General features: G+C 49.0%; 1 protein-coding gene across 1 annotated transcript in view; it reads right to left on the bottom strand.

Moving 5' to 3' along the window:
* Positions 1-22365, bottom strand: part of Shank2 (SH3 and multiple ankyrin repeat domains 2) — a 391984-nt gene that overhangs the window by 279877 nt on the left and 89742 nt on the right. Inside the window, exon 9 of the mRNA XM_052194528.1 lies at positions 12974-13040. Within this exon, the coding sequence (XP_052050488.1) occupies positions 12974-13040 (67 nt within the window). The remainder of the gene's footprint in view (positions 1-12973; positions 13041-22365) is intronic.

Here is a 22365-nt window from a genome sequence, read left to right on the forward strand (position 1 = left end):
TATAGCTGAGACCATGGGTGCCTGAGGGCCACATGTGACTGACTGGGTAACTGAGGTCCTTAGGAACCACTAACTCATGGTACTTAGTGACAGGACACATCTTATTGACAGGCTATCTTTCTCTATATATTTGTGTGTGTGTGTGTGTGTGTGTGTGTGTACACATGTTCATTGCCAAATGTACACATAAAGGTCAGAGGGCACCCTAGTGGGTCAAGCCTCACCTCCTACCTTCTCGGAGGCAGAGTCTCTTGTTCACTGATGTGATCCAGGCTAGCAGGTCCAAAAGCTCCCAGGGACTCTCCTATCTCTGCCTTCCATCTTGCCTTAGGAACATGAGAATGACTGATACGCACTAGCATATCTGGCTTTAGGTGGATACTGGGGGTGGGAATTCAGGTCCTTGTACTTAAGTGACAAGTTCTTTACCCACTGAGCCATCTCCCATTGCTTTCCATCAGCCTCTTCATGCAACCAGAAGATGCAGTGCACGAGATCAGAGCCAAGAGCTGGGCCTGAACCCTGAGCTCTTCCTGGAACTCCCCGAACTCCTGGGACAGGAGCTAACGATTCCTCAGATCACTGTGATTGCTGGCATTTGTCCCCTGCCTTCCTCCTGACCCATTCTGTCCTGTTCTTGGGCACAGCAGTCTCCTCTGCCTGGCAGGCTACAGGGTGACCATGTGGCCTAGCACTAGCCATTGACCTAAAACGGAAGAAAGCCACCGTGAGCTAGGCCTGGCCCAGTCCCAGCCTCACAGCCCTCCAGCCTTGCCATGTGCCACGCTTCCAGATCTAGCTGGGAGTTTTTTTAAGTTACGTGTTTGTGTGTGTGTGTGTGTGTGTGTGTGTATGTGTGTGTGCCAAGTCAGAAGACAACTTCTGGGAGGTGACTTTCATCATGTGGAATCTGGGGAGCAAATTCAGGTTTTTAGCTGAAAGCTCCTTTTCCCACTGTGCCATCTTGTATGCTCACGATGAGTATTTCTGACACACTCCTCTCCTCGGCCTTTCTCAGATTTGAGAGAGAGAAGAAAGGAAAATGGACGTCTCTGGCCACTGTGACTAGTTTAGATGGGCTGATGCCAACGCCATCTCCCCAGAAGGCATTCAGATGCCGGTCTTGGCAGCGAGGACCAGGGTTCTCCTTGAGTGAAGTCACTTGCATTGACATGGAAGAAAAGATTTATGTTCTGTGAACAGTCACTACAGAGAAAGGAAGATCTTCTTCTCTAACATGAGCTGGCAACTTACTCAATTAATATTGCCCGAGAGCCTTGAGGGTGTTGGGTACCATCTTGGCTGGGAATAGCACATAACGCAGGCTGATGAGCCTGGAGTCTTAGGGCAGACAGACAGACAAATAAGGAGAGAGTTGGTGGACATCGTAGTGGGGCGGGGGAGTAGAGAGCCAGGCTGAGCACTTGCCCAAGCAGTAGGAGAAAGTCCTGCTGGCTTGGACTGAAGGAGATGTCGGGAAGGCCATCCCATCTATACCTCTCTGAAGCCACAAGATGTATTTCAGTCAGGTTTCATGCTACACAGAAAACACAGCAGTCAGTATTTAGCCAGGAGGTTGGTAGAACTTCAGGGAGAATGGAATTAGTGCTCTGGAGACAAGCAAGTCACTCCCAAAGTAGATCTCTGGGAGGGACTAGAACAAAGCCAGACCCCCAAGCTAAATCTTCCTTCTCCTGTAATCTCAACTCCCCTCTCTCCCCCATGCTGGGAAAAGAACATGGCAGGAGTGTGTATAAGGATTCGGTGACTGTTCATCAGCTGGCCGCCTCCACCCACTTTCTAGAGGATTAACCCTCTCAGTAAGACTACGCTCTGGAAATCACAGGATTTCCTACCTTCCTACCCAGGAGTGCAGTGTCACACCACATGACCGCAGTGGCCTTGGCCAAGGGTAGCCTTGAGCGGGGGGAGCAGCCTTTCCTTTGATGAACATTCCTCTGGCATAGCAGATAAGTTTCCCTTGCTCTGTCCGGAGCAGCCTCCCAATTCTGAGAACTTCCCATGGCTGGAAGTGGTGCTTTCCACCTGGCTCGCAGGAGCCTGGGCGGGGCCACTAGACAAAGTCCATTTGCAAAAGGCTCCTGATTCATTCACGTTCTCCCTGGTGCTCTAGCTGAGCTCTCTGTCCCTTCAGACCACCTGGCACTCAGCTTCTTCCTAAGAATCATGAGGGACATCCCATGGATCTGGTCTAGAGGAAACAAAATGCCCTCAGGGCTCTTCATCAGCTACACTGGCGTCTCTTGGACAGTAAAGCCCACACAGCAATGGCCTCGGGACATGGCGGTATAGTGATGGGAGGGTCTCTCATACCTGTCCTGGCTGCCTCAGAAGCTAGGACCCAGCAGAGCCACAGAACCAAGACCTGATTGCTCACCTCTGTTTTTCTTCTGATAGTTCCTGCCATTTCCCTGCGCTCTGACTTGTCCCTTCCAACTGGGTAGGAGTGAGCCCCATGGAGGTACACACATGGGGGACCCTCCCTCTTCTCACTAGAGCCCAGATGAAGTCCTGCTATTGCTGCTTATTAGAGCAGAATCAGGAAACTCCTCTCTGTTCTGTTTAATTCCACCACACACATCCTGCAAGTCTGCAGCCCCTATCGAGTGGCTGGAATAACTGGACCGCCTTAGAGAGTCCCAAGAAAGAGCCCCCACCCTGCCACTGCCTGTCAAAACCCTTCCTGGATTTGGGATAAGCTCTGACCCAGAGAGTCCAGTGTATAGCACTGAGGGGTGTAGGGGAAAAACAGACCCTCTGCCAAGGCCCAGAGAGAACATGGCTAGTCCAAGATCACCAAAATAATCCAGATGGAATCTCACCCTTTCCAGTCCTTGGCCTAATGCTTTTTCTTCAGTTCCACTACCCAGAAGCCCTTGTGGGTATATGAGGCTTTTTAAAGGAAGATCTTCAAGATCTGGTGTTGAACATAGGCATCCCCTGGCTCACTGAGGGCCGAGAGTCCTCACAGAGTGGCACAGGAAGCTCTACTGTGGCCAATATGGGTGCTGTGATCACTTCCAGGCCTGTACTTGGACTCATTGCCAGGGAAGGCATAGGTGAGGGGGTCAGGGTGAAACAGAGCTTACAAGGATCTTGGGATTTTGCCAGGACCGATCCTAAACCATGCTCAGGATGCTACGGCCAGCTTGCAATCAGGACTGGTCCTACCTGCCTAGTAATTTGCCAAGCAGTTCTTCAGGGCAAAGCCCAGGAGCTGAGATCAGTGAGTGATCAGAGCTGGTCCCCAGTACACATCTAGGCCAGGGTTAAAGCGGACACCTATTTTTGAAGCAACTGTTCTTCAACACAAAGCCCAGGAGCTGAAGCAAGGAAGCACTCATAGCCGGACCCCTAGTCTCGTTCTGCCTTGGACAACTGAATGGCTGATTTCTCTAAAATAAGCTATTCTGCTGAAAGTGGGGTTGCGGGGAGCAGGGCTCTGGTCATCCTCTGCTTCCTGATTGTGGATCCCATGTGACCAGCTGCTTCACACTCCTGTCAAGCTGAACCTTCATATCAGTGGGCTGGAAGGTCACTGAAGATGGATCCTCTTAGGATCAGCAGGAGTTGAAATTATAGGCTTCTGATTGGTCAGAAAGGGATCTAATCATATCTCCAGCCCTGACTGGGGCTACACTATGTTCTCTATGTGGCTTGAGTCAGTTCTTTCTGCCTCTGATATCATAAGGACTGGGAGAATGAATGCAAACCAGAGAGAGATCATGGGGAGAACAACCTGTCGGGACCCAAAGGTCATGCTGAGGTCATCTCCACTGCTTTCATCGTGGTTGCTGGGGTAGGGCGAGTCTTACAGCCATGGCTCACCTCCATGTGCCATGGAAGCTCAGGAGAGACATTTATGAAGATCTCAGGACCAGTGAGCAGCAAGGGCCGGGACTAGAATTCCTTCAACTACATGTTCTCTTTCATACTTAATTACATACCTTTAAAAAAAAAAAGGCAAATCTCACTGTGGTAGCAAAGGTTTGCCTAAAATTCACAGGCTAGCCTAGAATCCACAGCAACCCTCCTTGCTTGAAAACTCCTAAATGCTAAGATTACAGGAGTGAGCCTCTCACACTTGGCTATATGCAAGAACAGTGGGAGCCTGGGAGTGAACCTCTTGAGCCTTCCAGAGGGGCAGAGCCAAGTACAGGCCTAGGGTAGGATACCAGTGCCAGTGTGAAGGTCAAATACTACGGGAAAGAAGGTTAAAGAAGGAATAAAAAACAAAAGGAGGGGGAAACGGACAGGAAAGGAGGGGAGCAAGATGGCTGCCCTGCCTCACTGACTTTCCCTGAGCCCCTGAAGACCCTCAAGCAAAGGCCCAAGGCTGTGGCTGGAGACTGGGATTCAGGCAGTAGCCACTGAGCCTTCTACACACTCTCAACAGGGAGGCTGCTCTCCCGAACCTAACATCCCAGACACGAAGACCTGAGAAAGCAGCTGAAGGGCCCTCTGACTAGAAGACCTGTTCCTGCCTAGGCTGTGAGAGCCGAGCAGCTGACAGTGTCTGCAGTGGGGCCTGGGGGCATGAGGACTCAGGGAGGCATGTGTAGGCAAAGGAGAAGCACAAAGCAGGCAGAGGGTCCTGGTAAACTCAGCCAATAGGGATATGGATATGAGTGACAGGGACCCCAGGGTGTAGAAACCACAGAAAGGCCACTCTGTGCTCCCTTCCCAGGCTGGTGTGAAGGGAAATTGCAGAGGAATGAGCTCCTGAGAGGGAGGAGGCCAGCAGCTCCAGGTCAGTGGCCAGCCATTGCTAAATTTGCGACCAGCCACCGAGGCCCACAGGTGTTGGGTAGGCTGTGGGGAGGCAGGTCTGAGGTCTGAGGTCAGGCAGCAGGGCAAGGGTTTAGGGCCACTTGGTTTGACAGACCTCTGTCCACAGCCTGCTCCGGCTCTCACCCATAGCTGAGTCTAGGATCTGCAGTCTTGGAGCCTCCCTCTGCCCTGGTCACTTACTGGTAGGATGCAGGGTGGGTTGGGGATAGTGACTGACAGGACAGTGCCATTCCAGTCGGATAAAAAGCAATGAAGTCCCAGTACTCAGGAGGCTGATGCTGGAAAACTGCCACCAGTTTGAGGGCAGCCTGGGCTATGTAGGGAGTGCTAGGTCAGTCTGTGCTATAGAGTAAGACCCAGTCTTCATGGATAGATGGATGGATGATGGATGGATGGATGGATGGATGATGGATGGATGGATGGATGAAGCATGTATGGAGCCGACTGCATGTCAGTTAGATGAGGGAGGCACACTGCCCCTCCCTTCTGAGGCGGCCTACACTCCATACCTCTCACGTAGACCTCAGTCTTTCTCCCTGGCTACCTATGGCAACCATGAAGCATCTGTCTGCAAAGTTCTTAAGACATAATGGAAAGTTCTAGTACCTGCTGACTGCCCTTCCCTTCCCTGCCCATCCAGGGCTCAGGGCAGGCTAAGAGAACAAGAGAGGATGAAGGAGGCCAGACAGGACCCAGGAACCCACACAAGGGTAAGCAAACCATGTGGGACAGCTCTGTGGTAAGAGCACCAGGCCTGCGAGGATGCTGCCTTCCCCTATGGACCCAAGCCAGAGGCAGAGCCTGCAGACAGAGAAGGCACAAACAAACTGAAGACCAGCCTGGCCCTCAGATGAGACTGGGCTGATAAACAATGGTAGGTAGAGGTCAGCTGTGGTGGCGCACACTTTAATCCCAGTACTTGGGAGGCAGTGGCAGGCAGATCTCTGAGTTCAAGGCCAGCCTGGTCTACAGATGGAGTTCCAGCATATCCAGGGCTACACAGAGAAACCCTATCTCAAAAAAAAAGTAGGTATGTAGGGCTGGGAAAAGATGGATTGGCTCAAGTGATGGTGGTGGAACGCTATACAGGCAAGAACAAGAACAATCTTGGCTTTCAAGACTTCCATGGATTTTCCAATTCCCAGTAGATGCATGAGGTTGAGGAATTCAGTCTAGCTCTGTGCAGACTATCCTTTACAAGGTCTGGATGAGGTATCAGACTCCTGCAGCCCTGTAGCCCTCTGCTCTGGAGCGCGGCTACCTGTAACAGCCACCACTTACTTTCCCAGGTCTTTCATTGTCCAGGAACTCCCCAGAAACTCGACGCCCTTCCACATAAATGACAGAAGGCTTGTTAGTTGGTTCAGACCTTTACTGAGAGCTGTCTCTCACCTTTGTAACCCCCACAACAGCAAGAGAGACTTTGGAGTGGATAGTGACCACAGAGGAGGGAGCAAGCGGCAGGTGACAGTCCTGGGTCTACAGGTCAGGATACCCTGTTGTGACAGCTTCAGTGGGTACCCAGCAAAGTCTACCCGGGCACTATCCTTTTACAGAGCAGTGTGGGGGGGGCCATGGGAACCTTTCAACAGCTAGTTAAGCACATCCAGTTGGTTCTGAGTTTGAGGAGAGGATGGTTGTGCTGACTGGCATGAGCCATTGAAGGGGCTGCATCCTTATGCGCTGTGGCCAGGGAGCCGGGTGTTTCATTTGATGGAAACTGCTAGAGACTGCAGGGACAAGGGTAGAGGACAGTGACACACCTCTGGAGCTTCCTGCGTTCAGAGTGTGCAGAACCTGGAAGTCACAGGCCAGGAACGGTTCCAGGTCAACCCAGAACTGAAAGGTGTCTGTGTGTGTGCAGGAGAGAGCAGGGGTGCTCTGTATACTTGCCAGCAGCCAGGAATGTCCACTGCAGGGGAAGCAGGGTGATCTGGAAAGGAGGGACCAAAGCAGGGTACATTGTGTCCACACCCATCCCTCTCTCAAGCAGCACTCTGATTGGTTGAAGGGAGAGAGGATGCAGCAAGCTAGAACAGATGGAGAGCTGCTTAGGGGGCACGTGGGAGTGCACGTGGTTGGGAGTGCACATGGACAGGTGGAGATCACGAAGACAAGTCACATGGAGATGCTCACAAGACAGAAGGCCAAGGCCTGTTGCCATATCAAACTAGGAACAAAACCATGGTACCTTAGGAGCTGAGCGCACGCATAGGACAGGCCACGAATGGCAGTAGATCTGAAGTGGAAGGTTACCTAGGCCTTGTGTTAGAAATCCCCAAGTCAAGACACCACCCCCACCTAACACAGCTGCAGCACAAGGATGTCACTGGGAAAAACAAACAAACAAACAAACAAACAAACAAAACCATGTCACTCAGGTGGCATAACCATGCTTTATGACTGGGGATAAAACTCCTGGATGGGAGAAGAGGCAGCGAACACAGAACCACAATAAACCACTAGACCAATGCCTTCAACAGCTGACAGCAACCAGGACCCCAGGCACAGACAGATCAGAACAATCAACCCAGTGCAAAGACACACACACACACACACACACACACACACACACACACACCAGACTGATAAAATTTTACATGTCTTTCTAATTCCCTCAAAGGGCGACAAGAACAGGGTAAGCCCCCTCCCGCCCCCCCCCCCGCCCCTCCCCAGCCAGGTAGCAGACCATCTGCTTAGAAACTGCAGTGTCTGGGAAGCTTTCTGTCCCCCTCCCCTGCTGAGCTACTTGCTCTGAAAATATGCCGTGGGAATCCGATCGACAGCTGTGTGATGGCTGCCCGACTGTAGTATCATTTCTCCCTTTCCTTGGGGAGAACCAGAGAGGGGGACTCCACAGTGGGGGCCCTGATCCCTTTGGTTAAATTTAAGGAAATAGGTCACCGTTTGGGTTTTCCTGAGGACCTGCTGGAGAGTCTCTCTGGCAAATACAAAGGCTCCCACGGCTCACTTCAGAGAGCCTTACCTGCTTCATTGGAAGTAGCTCATTTCATAGTGAAAATGCCAGGAAAACAGAAATCTCTCAGGTCGGAATTATTTAATTTCCCAGCAGGTGGTATCTTCCAAACAGGTATATTCTCAAAGAACCATCAGTCAAAACAAGCTCAGATTTCACATTCTCACACCCCACACACACACTATATTACACTAAGAAATCTGAAAACATCTCCCTCCATCCATCATCTATGCAAATCCACAGAGTAATGATACAGGCTCCCGGTCTTGAAACCTAGCAACCGTATCCAAGTGCTCCTTAGTCAGCTAAGCAGGCACCAAACTCACACACACCTCAGCTCTATGGACTGCGTTGTGACACACATACACACACACACACGCACACACACACACACACCTCTCCATAGCTGCGGAAGGACAAGACAGGAAAACAAACCTTGTTCCGCTGAAGAAGCACAACCCATGTCATTTAATCCATCTGACAGCGCATCTCCCCTCAGAGCCAGGCAAGAACAAAACCACCAAAGATTGGGGAAAACAGGTTAGCCGAGTCCGCAGCTTATCAGCGCGCCACATGTTTAATACTTGCATGCTTATTTCGGACGTGGGCTCCCCAGCTCACCCCTGGCCTTGGTTTTAATGGAAGCCATCCTATGGAAGTCATCCTAAGTACTCTGTGGCCAAGGCACCTGAAGCCGGCTTGGCTCATCTGCCCAGCCACAGCTTACGCTGGGTGACAGCAAGCAGGGATTAACTTCGCTATTCGCAGCCTCTCCCAACAAGCACTTTCCCCCAGCTGGCAGATAAAATAATCTGATGGAAGTCACGTTTAATATTTTAGGGGGGGTGCTTTAAAAAAAAAACCAGCAGCGCAGAATCCGACAAGAGCAGCACGCACACTGTGACCGGCTCGCACATGAATGTGCATGCCAAGATGCCGTGCCTATTGGGGAGGCAAGCTGCAGCCACATGAACTCCGGGTGTCCATTTGCCAAATGGCTCTGACTGCAGGGTTATGGCTGCCTTCCCCAAAACCACATCTGCACTTCTGAAGTGTTCTGGTTTTGCTAGCACACTGGCAAGTATAGAAAACAAAGATTCACCCATTCAAAAGCGGGAACAATTTGATTTTTCGGCAGGAAGGGATTTCCCTGATTAACCATGGAAAAAGCTAGCGATGTGTTTACTCACTTTTAATGACTCCCAAGTTGGATTGTGGAGAACTTCCCACCACCCTACATTCAGACATATGCCCTGACCTGACCCGACCCGACAGAGGTTTGTGTTGGGGGCTCCTACCTTCATTTCCTCCTACTTGAGATTTGAGGACAGCCGCTCAGCCTCACTCAGCTTAGGACAAACAGGACTCTGCTCTTGAACAGTGAGGGGTGCCAGACTCAGGAATGGGGGACACACTTAGGGACGGGTCTCTTTCTTCCTTGTCCCTCCTAAGTGGTAGTGAAGCTTAAAACATGAGACGACAACATGGAATACAAGCTCAGTTCAAAGTGTGAGCAGCTGAGTTTGGATCCCCAGAAGCCACGTCAAAAGCTACCACAGAGGCTTATGCATGGGAGGCCGAAACAGGAGGCTTCTTGGATCTCTCTGATCAGCCAGTTTACCCAACAAGTAAACCTTCAGGCCAGAGACAGGCCATTTCAAATAAAAGGTAAATTGCTTCTGAGGTGCAACGCCCAAAATAGTCCCCAGAACTCTAAATGAATGAGCACAAATACACATCTGCCCTCCTCGCCCCAACACCGCCATCACCACACAAACACACAACCAAAAGACTCTAATGTTGACACTCAGGACCCAGTGCATCAGCCACTCCTCTGTGCCTAAGATCAGTATGAAGACAGAGCTTATGCTGAGAAGGAAGGTGACAGAATGGCAAACAGCATGGTGGGGGAAGGTCACTCACTCAGCACATACTACACAGCACTGGGGGGCAGGTACTGAGGGATGTGCAGAGTCCAATGCTGTTGCCCTGGAGGAGGCAATGGCCCAGAGACAGGCAACACTAAACTCTGGCCCCTGCAGTTATGGTCTTGGAAATGGGTCTTCTCACACATGGTCAGTTTAAGGATCTTCAGTGGAAGGTCATCTTAGATAAAGGACCAAACTGGTGTCCAGAGATAAGGCAGGACATTGAGACACAATGGATAGTTACTTGTCTCACTGCTGGGACAAAAAAAAAAAAAAAAAAAAAAAAAAAAAAAAAAAAAAAAAAAAAAACGCCTGATAAGAAGCAACTTAAGGAAGGACATGTTTATTTGATTCTCAGCCTGAGGGCATATCCATCACGGCAGGGAAGGTGTGGGGTGTGAGACTTCAGGAGTGTGAGGTGGCTGGTCACATCGTATCCACACTCTGGATGCAGAGAGAGATGAACGCTGGCGCTCACATTGCTTTCTCCTTTTTGTTCAGTCTGGGACCCCAGAGCAAAGGATGGTGCCCCACGCATTCAGGGTGGGTCTTTATATATCAGTGAACCCACACTAACTAGAATCTTACAGGCACATCCAGAGATTCATTTCCATGGTGACTCTAAACCCCATAACTATAGAGAATGTCAAGTTATCACAGACCAGAGACTGCAATCATGTGTCGCAAACCCATGGAGGCCAAAGACCACCAGCAGCACCTAACACAGGAAAGAGCTTGGAGTAAACCCTTCCGGAGCCTTGAGGAACAACCCAGATGCCAGTGTCTTGATTCTGACCTCGTGCCCCCTAGAATGGCAGAATAAACTCATTATTTTAAACGGCTCAGCTAGCCATCATTTGCCATCCTTGGGAACTGATATGTGGCCAATCCTATTGAATGAGCTCAGGAGAGATGGGGATGCCCAGGTAGACTCTGGGACACAAAGGTGGATGCCCACCCTCTGAACCGCCAGGAAACATTAGCATAGTGATTTCATCAGCACCTGGACCTGTGGAGTCACATTTGGTGGTTGCCAGAGAGTCTGCATTTCACATAAGCTCACAGAATGCCCAAGTACACCCTGTACTGAATACACGCTGTGTAGCCCTGGCTGAGGAGACTGAGCTCTCTCATGCAGGTGAGTGGAGAGCATAGACCATTACAGAGAGGGAGATGCGACCCCCAAGCTAACACAGCAGAAAACTTGATGAGCTAGGGGGTGGTGGGACATCAAAAAAACCCATCTAGAACAAAGGATGACCAGGACTCAGGAGGAGGAGGCATTGTAACAGCAAGAGTGACAATGTGTACCAAAGATTGAACTTCTGAAAAGTCAAGTGTCTTTTTCACAGTAAGCAGTCACTGATCTCCAAGTCACATGACTTCCAAGGGGACAGAACATCCTCAGTCCTTTTGACATCACCCCTCGAGCCTGGGTGAGGGGGGAGCCACAGAAGCCATCAGTCTCTGAGGTCCCCACCTTCTAAAGAGCCTGAGTGGATTTCTGGGCCCACTAATCTGCCAGAGTCTTCCCAGGAGGAGGTGGTCAGAGATCACACTGGGCATGGTAAGCTCAGACCCAGACATCTCTGACCCCTCATACTTCTGGTCCCTGTGGACATTCCCTTATTGCTGAAGGAGACATTGTGTCTGAAGCTCCCTGTACCAGGTTGGAATCTTAGACTCTTATCAAGATCTTGTTGGGGCTCTAGACAGCCATCAAACCTGCCCTTTCAGGAGCCCTGAGCAATGTCTGCCTTCCTCAAAAGGTATCTTTCCCTCTCAGCCTCCACAGGGCAGCATCAGTTGCACCCCCACCTGTGAGGTATCCTGTTGACTGGAACAGCACTGACTCCAACTTCATAGGATATACTCTGGGAAGAAGTTCCTGGGCCTACCATCTCTCAAAGGGAAGCCATTTCCCTCTGAAGTGGTAAAATAACAGAGGAAGTTTAAAATTAATATAGGACTGTGGATAAGAACTCACTTGGTCAAGGTGAAGATGAATGCATGTGAGAGGAAAAGATCAGGTGGGGCACTTGACATTTGCTCACAGCTGAACTGAGGCTGAGGCAGGCAAGCATAGTGAACAGCTTGGGAGCCTGGGACTCCGCTTGGTTCGAGCTCTACACACATCCCTCTTCTAACAAGGCTGATGCTCAGAGCAGGGTACAGGGTGACACAAGCCCATCGTCTGGCTCTACGTCACCATCCAACTTCCCAGCAAGGCAGGTCCCCAGCCACAATCGATGCAAGACACACATTCAACATGATGAAGACGTAAAAGGGAGACACAGTTTCGCTCAGTCCCAACACCCAAAAGCAGGGTGAGGGCATAGGCAGTGAGAGGCAGATGCCATCTGCTTCTTCTTAAGGCCCCGAGAAGCCCCATCCCAGAGCCCCTCCATGGGACAGCTCCACCTTCGAGGGCTCACCACCGCTGTTCCAGTGGGGCTGCTCCCCGCTGCAGGTCCTGTGGAAGCCCAGTGCTGGAGGGCGCAGGCCAGCCGGCTCATCCACTGTGCAAGACTGGGCCCAGCCCATGGCAGGACGGTGGGAGCAAGGAGGGGCCCCTAAGATGGCCCTCCTGGTTGGTGCAAGTGGTACTAGAAAGGGGAGGGGGACACCAAGTAGAGATGACAGGAGGGCAGAAGAGAGGACCTCACAGTCTTCCTCCCTCTCGGCTGCCACCCATCTACACACGAGTCTGTGCCTTCCAATAAACACATCTAAGCCAGCTCCCCAGTACGTTTCCTCCTTAGTACCCAGACAGTTTCTCTGACTTGTCTCTGTAGACTTTTTCTTTAAGACTGTTTGAGAACAGTTTAGGTCTCATAGCAAACTTGAGAGGAAGGTATAGAGCTATCCCCCAGCCCTCCCCACCCCCCATGTACCATCTCCCCTGGGATCAGTATCACCTGCCAATGTTGCTAGACCCTCACCATCTGCAGAAATGCACAGCTACAGGCATACATTTTAAATCAATCTCGGGAAAAAGCAAGAGAGTTGAACCAGGTGGGAATCCTAGACCAAACCCCAGCAGAATTCAAGCATTCCCCACTTACATGTGCCTGTAGCTGGCACTTTCAGGAGACAGGAGAGTGGTACTCATCACAGGAAGTCTATTGCTCATCCCCAAAGGTCTTCACAACCCTCCCTACTATCAGGGAAGGACTCCCAAGGCTGAGAGCTCTGCAAGCAGTCCCAGGAGGATCTCAGAGGACAATGGCTGTGGTTTCTCACCAAGCCTACTCACCAATGTCTGTTTCCTTGTGGTTCTTGATGTACTCTGCAAGTTCAAAGTTCCCCGCTATTATAGCCACCTGTAGAGTGAAAAGTCACAGAAGTCACCATCAGCAAAGCAACCATGGTCTCTATGCACTGACACTGTCAAAAGCTGCCCTCATTTTGTGTCTGTGTTGCTGTGACAGATACTTAGAGAAGGAAGGGTTTATGTGCCTTACAATTCCAGGTTGCATTTGTAAGAAATGGGTTTCAAGAAAATGACCACACATTCAAAGCACTTCAGTGGGGGGGGGTGGGGAGCTGCAGCCACCAAAACAAGTGGGCAGCAGGGGTCCCACGGGATTTTTATTCCTAATGTAACCCTTTGCACCTTGTGCCTTACCCAAGTGGCCAGAGCTCACCTTACATTCTGACTTGCCTGGCTGGCTAATAGTTGTGCAGTTTCTAGGAAGAAATAAAACCTGAGCATATATTTTGATTTCAAATAATGCAAGCCAACTATTTTAATTTCTACCAATTGGATTCTTTACAACTTTTTAAAATGTACTTTTGTCTTATTTGATAGAAAAGAAAATACAATTTGTTTATATTTTCCACACAGCCAATTACTGAGGGGAAACCGAGGCAGGAACTTAAAAGCATCAATCCACAGTCAGGAGCAGAGGGAGAATAAATGCATGGATGCTTGCTTGCTTGCTTCTACTGAGTAGACTTCTTGACTCTTACACTGTTCAGGACTCCCTGACTAGGGAATGGTGCTGCCTACTTGTAGTATCTATCCCTGGTTGTCAACTTGACTATATCTGGAATGAACTACAATCCAGAATTGGAAGACTTGCCTGTGATCCTGATCTTGAGGCTGGGAGATAAAAGTTTCTGACCTGGATCTAGGCATGGAGATCTTGAGACATAGAGGCTATGAATCCCAGGAGACTAAGGCAAAAGGATCTCTGTGTTCAAGGTCATCTGGGACAAAGTAAGTCCCAAATCCAGGCATGGTGGCACACATCTTTAATCTGGGCCATACCTTCTGCTGGAGACCTACATAAGGACATTGGAAGGAGGAAGTTTCTTCTTCATCTGCTTGACTTGTGGAACTGAGTAACTGCTAGATTTGTGGACTTCCATTCACAGCTGTTGCCGACCATTGTTGGGGAGTTGGAGTATAGACTGTAAGTCATCAACAAATTCCCTTACTATATAGAGAATACCCATAAGTTCTGTGACTCTAGAGCACCCTGACTAATACAGAAGTTGGTACCAGGAGTGGGGTATTGCTGTGATAGGCCTGACCATGCTTTTGTTTGGAAGAATGAGGATTCTGGGACTTTGGATTTGGAAAGCTAAGGAATGCTTTAAATGGGGCTTAATGGACTATCCTAGCAGGAATATGGAAGACTTTGTTATGGAGAGTGATTTGAATTGTGCGGATAATTGGCCCAAGAGATTTGAGTGGAGAATTTCATTATGTGGCACAGAGACTGTTTTTATGTTATTTTGGTGAAGAATGTGGCTGCTTTTTGTTCTTGTCTGAAGAGTCTACCTGAGGCTAAGGTAAAGAGATTTATATTAATTGCTTTGACAAAGGAAGTCTCAAAGTCCAGCAGAAACTTTATTCTCTGGTTAAGTCTCATGAAGAGCATTTTGAATAAGAGTAGCAAGCTAGTAAGTAACATCCTTCCATGGCCTCTGCATCAGCTCCTGCATCCTGTCCTGCTTGAGTTCCAGTCCTGACTTCCTTTGGTGATGAACAGCAATGTGGAAGTATAAGCTGAATAAACCCTTTCCTCCCCAACTTGCTTCTTTGTCATGTTTTGTGCAGGAATAGAAAACCTGACTAAGATACCTCCATAGGCTACATCTTCCCATATCAATTAAGAATCAAGATAATGCCTATAGGCCAACCTGATCTAGATAATTCTTGTGATTCTAGAGTGTGTCAAGTTGACAATTAAAGTTAACCATCACAAAGGCCCAAGCAAGGGATGCTTGGTCATCAATACTCAGGAGCCACATCATGACATTTTTGCTCCACTGCAACCTTTGTGTGGGGGCAACTGTCTGTCCAGAGGCATGGGGGTCAGTCTGCAGCCCAGCAGGGGTTGGGAGGGTCTCTGAACTCCTCACTGCAGACTGTGTCCTACATATCAGTAGGCTGAGCTGCTATCCCACCCACTTCCAGGAGTTCTTCTGTGAGGCTTAATTATGATTGTCAACTGACAGAGAATTTAGAGCCTCTGTGGAAACGAGCCTCTGGACATGTCTGAGGGAGTTTTTAGATTGGGTTCATTGAGGAGGGAAGACCCACCCTGAATGTGGAGAGCACCATCCCATGGGCTGGAATCCTAGACTGAATAAAGAGAGAGGACGAAAACTGAGCACCAGCACGCATCTGTTTTCTGACTGCAGATGCAATGTGACCAGCTGACACCATGCCCCTGACACCACGCCTTCTCACCATGGTGGACTGTGTCCTCAAACTGTGAGCTAAAATGGAGGCTTCCCTCCTTACATCGCCTTTGTCCGGTATTCTGTCCTCCAAATGCTCTTAATGCTCCCTGAGCACAAACTGCTCCACCCATGCACCCATGCACATAGCCTGGGGTCTGGGGATGCTTAAAGGCAAGAGTCCCTGAGCCCCACCTTCCAAAGCACCCTAAGTTCTAAAGCAGATGAGGAGGAACGGGCTAAAATCCCAGCACTCCGGAGGTAAAGGCAAGAGGATCTCAAGTTCAAAATCATCCTTGACTATTTTGAGTTTGAAGCCAGCTCAAGCTACAATATGCCCTACAATAAGAAGGGGGAATGAAGTAAGGAAGGGAAAAAGAAGAGAGAAAGAAGGAGCCCCAGATAGAAAGCATCTCAGCATAGCTCTGCAGCCCTGCTGCCTGCCACCTGACAGTCAGAAGCACCCAGCAAGTGACACCAAGTACCCAGTCAATGGTCCTAGTGCCCCAAATAGAGACTCTTAGCTAATGCCTACACTGCTCTAGAGGCCCTGTAATGGAGCTATTATAAGTACACCCACAACAGACCATAAAATGGAGGCTCAGAGTTATACACACCTACACTGAACTGATATCACCTAGCAATGTAAAGGAACCCCGTGGGGGTGGGTCTCCCCAGGAAGAAGCAATCCTCGAGGATGCAGCATTGACCTGTTTCCAGATTCCTCAGGTTCTATAAGAAAGCAGGCTGAGCAAGCCAGTAAGCTGTACCCCATCACGGCTTCTGCAGCAGCTCTTGCCTCTAGGTTCTTGCCCTGTTTGAGTTCCTGTCCTGATTTCCTTTGACAAAGTATAAGCCAAATAAACCCTTTCCTCCCCAAGGTGTTTGGTCATTATGCTACATAATGCCAATAGTAACCCTAACTATGACAGGTCTCAAGAAAATGACCTCAAAATCTTAAGTATTTTGATAAGGCAGAAACTTTTACTTCGGCAAAGGGGAGTGTAACTATTCTTATACTTGCTCTGGGTGGTCAGAGCTCTGCTACAGTCCTACAGGACTGGCTGATCTGAAGCAATAAGGCTGCTGAGTAGAGTGTGATTTTCAGCAGAAAGTGAAACCTTGGGCAGTACTTTGATTCAAGAACATCTGACCCTAGAGGAATCTAAGTTTCTTCCAAGTTGCTTCTTTATATTATTTTAAGTGGAGTTTTGTTTTGTCTGGCCTTTTGATAGAACAGAGAGAAAGAGCCAGGTGGGGTGGGGTCCCTTCTTTTACTAAGAAGGCAGAGACAGGTAGATCTCTTGAAGTCAAGGCCAGCCAGGACTATGCAATGAGACCCTGACTCAGAAAAGACCATACACTTCCTTGACATTTTGTGTGTGTGTGTGTGTGTGTGTGTGTGTGTGTGTGTGTGGTTTGTTCTCCCTTTTAAGAACCCCAATGAACACAGATGTTAGGACTAGGAATGTAGTGTAAATGTCTTTGAAACCATTACATCCTGTAAAGGCTTTGGAGTGTGAACTGGAAATACAACTTTTAAAGGGATTCATTTTCTCTCATCTGTATTACCTAAACAATATATTAAGTAAACAAGTACTCAATATGTGCATTATATATTAAATACACTTTAAACATGTGTGTATATGTATGTTTAGATATAAAGTTGGCATGTCTTTCTTTGTGTTTATAGATACATACTTGTCATGAAAGTAGGTGTGGTGGTTTGAATCCACTTGGCCTGGAGAGTGGCATTATTAGGAAGTGTGGCCTCGTTGGAGCAGATATGGCCTTGTTGGAGGAAGTGTATCACTATGGGTATGGGCAATGAGACCCTCCTCCCAACTATGTGGGATCTAGTCTTCTCCTGACAGTCTTCAGATGAAGATTTATAACTCTCAGCTCCTCCAGCACCATGCCAGCTTGGACACTGCCGTGCTCCCATCTTGATGATAATGGACTGAACCTCTGAACCTGTAAGCCTGCCCAAGTTAAACATTGTCTTTATAAGAGTTTCCTTGGCCACAGTGCCTCTTCACAGTAATGCAACCCTAACTAAGACAGAAGTTGGTACCAGGAACTGGGTTTCAATGGAAAAGAATGTTAGTATGTGGCATACAGACTATTTTTGTGATATTTTGGTGAAGAATATGGATGCTTTTTGCCACTGTTCAAAGTGTCTGCCTGAGGCTAAGGTAAAAATTTAGATTAATTGCTTTGACAAAAGAAGCCTCAAAACAGCCTGGTATAAATTCTGTTGTGTGGTTACTAAAGTTCATTCTTATGAAGAACATTTTAATAAAAAGGAGCAAGCTGAGAAAGGACAATATAAAATGTATGGTTCAAGTAATAAAGGGCACTACTAAGCAAAATTGAGCTGAATCCTATGTTCAAAGGCAGAAACAGATTAAGGGAGTGGTGACTTTAGGGCATGCTCCTACCCAGCTAAGCCTAGGCTCAGGCATGGTGATAGAGACCTTTAATTCTAACATTCAGGAGACAGAGCTATGCAGATCTCCGAGTTCAAGGTCAATCTACAGAGTAAGTTTACAGAGTGAGTTCCAGGACAGTCAAGCTTAGGCAGTGAGGGAGCTGGAAAACAGAAAGCTGGTAAGAGAATAGGCCAGGGAGTCAGGGGAATGTTCCAGCCCCAGCAAGAAGCAGCACTCAGTAGCTTTTAGCCATGTGGCTCTGGTTTTAGAGTCAAGAATAAAAGGAACTAATGGGACTATTGATGCTGGTTAGCTGGAGCTAAGAAATTAGTGGTGATTAAAAAGAGACCAGCATTACTGAGGTGAAATCTTCTGGGAAGTGTTTTCTGAGATCACAAAGAAGCTGTGTTCCAGAGATAGTCAAGTGTACCTCATGCTGCAGCTGAACTTGGTAATGTGTAAGAATCACCCAGGTGGTACTGGTTTGGAAGGTATGGAGGGGTCATGGAAAGCAGTTGAGACTTGGCACTGTGAGAGGCCAGGGAAAGTCACTGGTGAAGGTGCAGCCTCAGTCGCAATTGACAACTCAAGAGTGCAGGGGTCATGCAAAGAAGCGTTTGGCACCATGAAGAGAGCCTATGGTGAAGCCTGGTTGCAACAGAAGACACCATCTTATTGGAGATGTCAGTATCATGGGATGACCACCAAGAACCGCAGCAGCAGTGGAGTGGAGTCAACCAGAAACTAGAATACTACAGAGGGCAGAGTTGGAAAAGTCACAAAGGCCCTTCGGAGGAACCCAGAAGATCATGTGTGGATCCCAGACACTGAACAAAAAGCTGTGAAGCTGAAGGTGACTTGGAGATCCCAAAATGTTAAAGATGCCAGAGCCACAGAATACCTGCTGAGGAAAGCTGCCAACAGGGAGTGGAACCAACCTAAGAGAAGTTTGTGGCAGTCAACAAAGCTGAAAGGAGTTGGACATCAGACATGGAGATGCAGAGTTTGGAGTTTGCTCAGCTGGTTTCCTGTCTTGCTTTTGGAATTACAGTTAAGTGATTGGGTGAATCTCTGAGGAGACTTTGAACTTTGGGCTTTTAACATTGTTGAGACTGCCATAGACTATGGGGACTTTGGAAGTTGGACTAAATGTATTTTTTAATATGCTATGGCTACTATGGTTCCTATAAACTCATGAGTTTGAACAAGCCTATGGGGCCCAGGGGATAGAATATGGTAGTTTGATATGCTTGGCCCAGGGAGTGGCACTATTAAGAGGCATGGCCTTATTGGAGAAAGTGTGTCACTGTCAGAATGGGCGATGAGACCCTCCTTCTAACCACATCAGAGCCAGTCTTCTCCTGGCAGCCTTCAGATGAAGATATAGAACTCTCAGCTCCTCCAGCACCATGTCTGCCTGGGCACTGCTATGCTCCCACCTTGATGATAATGGACTGAACCTCTGAATCTGTAAGCCAGCCCTAATTAAATGTTGTCCTTATAAGAGTGGCCTTGGCCATAGTATCTGTTCACATCAAGGAAACCCTAATTAATACAGTAGGGGTGTCTGGAAAGGGGAGGGGAGAACAGCCCAGGGAACAAGACTGTGAAGTGGCGTGAAGAGGACCAAAGCTACAATGTGTATTTGTGTGAAGCACCACAGTAAACCCATTACTTTAAGTCACACTGATGAAGATGCCGACAGAGGCATGTTCTCAGCTGGTGAGGGGAGGGCTAGGGGAGCTTGGAAAACCCATCCCTGCCCTAAAGTGGCACAGAACTTGCTGGATATGGGTTCTAGCACTCTGCAAAAGGTAGACCTAGCAATGGATGACAATGATTATTAAAGCTGAGGAAGTTTCTAGGCATGGCATTGAGGGGCAACCATCATTCCCACTGTTCAGGGTGACAGGCAAAGGACAGGAAGGGGCCACAAGCCAGAATGGCAGGTATAGCAGCTTCATAGCCTGTCCTAGTGGGCAGAACGTGAGGCCTGTTCACCCTGCAGTAAGGAACAGTCAGTACATGGCTGCAATGCTACTTCCTAAAGGACTCAGGTTGACAGGGACAGAAGAGATGTACCTGCTGCCATCTAGGCTACCAAGGCCGAAGCCTCCACATGGTTCTGTGTGAAGCAATTATGTCTGCTATGCAAATGAAGTCGATGTAAATATTTATGAATTGCTTGCCTGTTTCTCTCTGGGGAACCTCCAGGCAGCAGTGGCCACCCAACCCCCTCCACCACTGCCTGTCCATGCTTCCAAAGATGTCTTCAGAGGGAGGGAAGCAAGGGCCAGAGCTCTAGAGTCTACTGAGGCTATAGGGCTAGATGTGAGAGAAGGCAGGAGAATGCCGTCTTCTTTGATTTCAGCCATGTTTGTTAGTAGGAATAACTCAGGAGCAGTGCAAATGTCATAGGCACTTGTTCCGTGCACTGCTCTGAGCTGCTGGGTAGAAGAGGGAAAATAAGACAATGGGATCATGGGACCTGTCCATCTCAGAGCCGGTTGTGCCTATGCCAGTTAGTTTTTGTTAACTTGGCATTAACTAGAATCATCTGAGAAAAGGAACCTCAACCAAAAAAAATGCCTCCATCACATAGGTCTATGGGCAAGCTGTAATGCATTTTCTTAGTATCACTTTTTTTGTTTGTTTTTGGTTTTTTGTTTGTTTTTTGAGACAGGGTTTCTCTGTGTAGCCCTGGCTGTCCTGGAACTCACTCTGTAGACCAGGCTGGCCTCAAACTCAGGAATCCGCCTGCCTCTGCCTCCCAAATGCTGGGATTAAAAGAGTGTGCCACCACTGCCCAGCTGTAATGCATTTTCTTGACTAATGGTTGATGAGAGAAGGCCCAGCCCACGGTGGGTGATGCCACTCCTGGGCTGGTAGTTCTGTGTTATATAAGAAAGCAGGCTGAGCCAGCCTTGGGGAACAAGCCTATACACAGGGTTCCTCTGTTTCAGGTCCTGCCTCCAGGTTCCTGCTGGAACCTGGTTTCAGGGTTGAGCTCCTGCCCTGATTTCCTAAATGACTGACTGTATGCTAACTTGTATGCTGTAACTGACTGTATGCTAACTCCTCCCTGAGTTGCTTTTTGTCATGGTTTTATCACAGCAACAAAGAATCTAAGACAGTGTCAAAGCCAAGGTATTGGCTTAAGCCAATAAGGTTAAGATCCTCCTCTGCTCCCGATAGAGCAGAGGAGGTATTAAGACATTTCACCAACCATGTGTTTAACAAGTCAGGATGGAAGAGCCACAGGCTGGTGCTCACTCCCAGTCACCAGTCCTCCTTGTCCTGTCTTTTCCTGACATGAGGCCAATGCATGTGATGTGGGGGTGGTGACCCTTTGAGGAAACTCCAGGTGCCTCCCAAGAGACCCTCAGTGGGACTCATTTATGGAGAGCCAGGGTAGATCTGATCTAATCCCAGAGCCCAGGGAGTTCTACCCTCACAGGGCCCTTGGAACCTCGAGGACTCAGGACACACAGTGAACAGGGACATGTCCTTCTCCAGCATGATCCCGTTTCAGGAGGAAACAGTGCTTATGCAGCTCCTGCCCACAGAGCCGACTGGCCAGCAGAGCGTGCAGGAAATGAATCACCTGAGAAGGCACGGCTCTCATGTCACCGGATCCTCCAGCTATGGGGCGGGAGAGACATGTCATCTGTTTTCATACCTCAGAAACTGACAAGCGTCTTCTCTGTGGCGCCTCAAACACTTTACACTTAACATTAATTTCATCTCACGCTCTTTGAAGCATGGCTTCTAAATCCATAACCTGCCAATCACACCCTACGAGAGTCAGGCTCACGGGAAGAGACTCAACCTCACCCACAAGGCTCAGACCATGCCTGGGAAGGATGACATCGCTATCACAGGCAGCACACGGGCATCCCAGCCTGTTCAATGGAGCTCAGGGAAATGCCACAGGCAGGTCCTCCCAGAGCCCTGCATCCCATCAAACCCAAGCCCTCCTTACACACCAGAGCAGCACTTTAACACTTTACCCAAGGAGATGGACCACCACCCAGAAGTCCCAGCTCTCTCCATCTTGGCTGACGCTTACTTCAATTTTCTTGTCATTATGGTTTCAAGGAGTCTCCACCTTCTGGATTCTGTGCCCATCTTATCAGAAGAGTTTGAGGGGGATATGAGGTCCTGTTCTTCTTGATGTCCCTGATACAGTGTACCCCACTAACCCTGGAATTAGATTCAAGGATGAGGCAGTGGAAGGAGTCTGGGCACCATGGAGAGCACCCGAAGATTGTGTGGGTCTTGCACAGGAGGCCTTGCCGAATGCACAGGAGCCAGGTGTGTTGTGGGCCAGGGGCTGGGAAGCATAGCAGGCAGAAGAGCTTCTCTCTCAGGACCCCACAGATGTGTTAGCTGCCACATTAGCCCACCCCAGGGCACCTGCCTGTTTCCCAGCTGGGGTCACTGGGAACTTGCTTTGTCCTAGACTAGTGTGCGTGCTGAGCTACCCTTAAGGAGTGTGCTTATCAAAGTCACACTGTGACCT

This window comes from Apodemus sylvaticus, chromosome 1 (assembly GCF_947179515.1).
Source record: "Apodemus sylvaticus chromosome 1, mApoSyl1.1, whole genome shotgun sequence".
NCBI classification, from domain to species: domain Eukaryota; kingdom Metazoa; phylum Chordata; class Mammalia; order Rodentia; family Muridae; genus Apodemus; species Apodemus sylvaticus.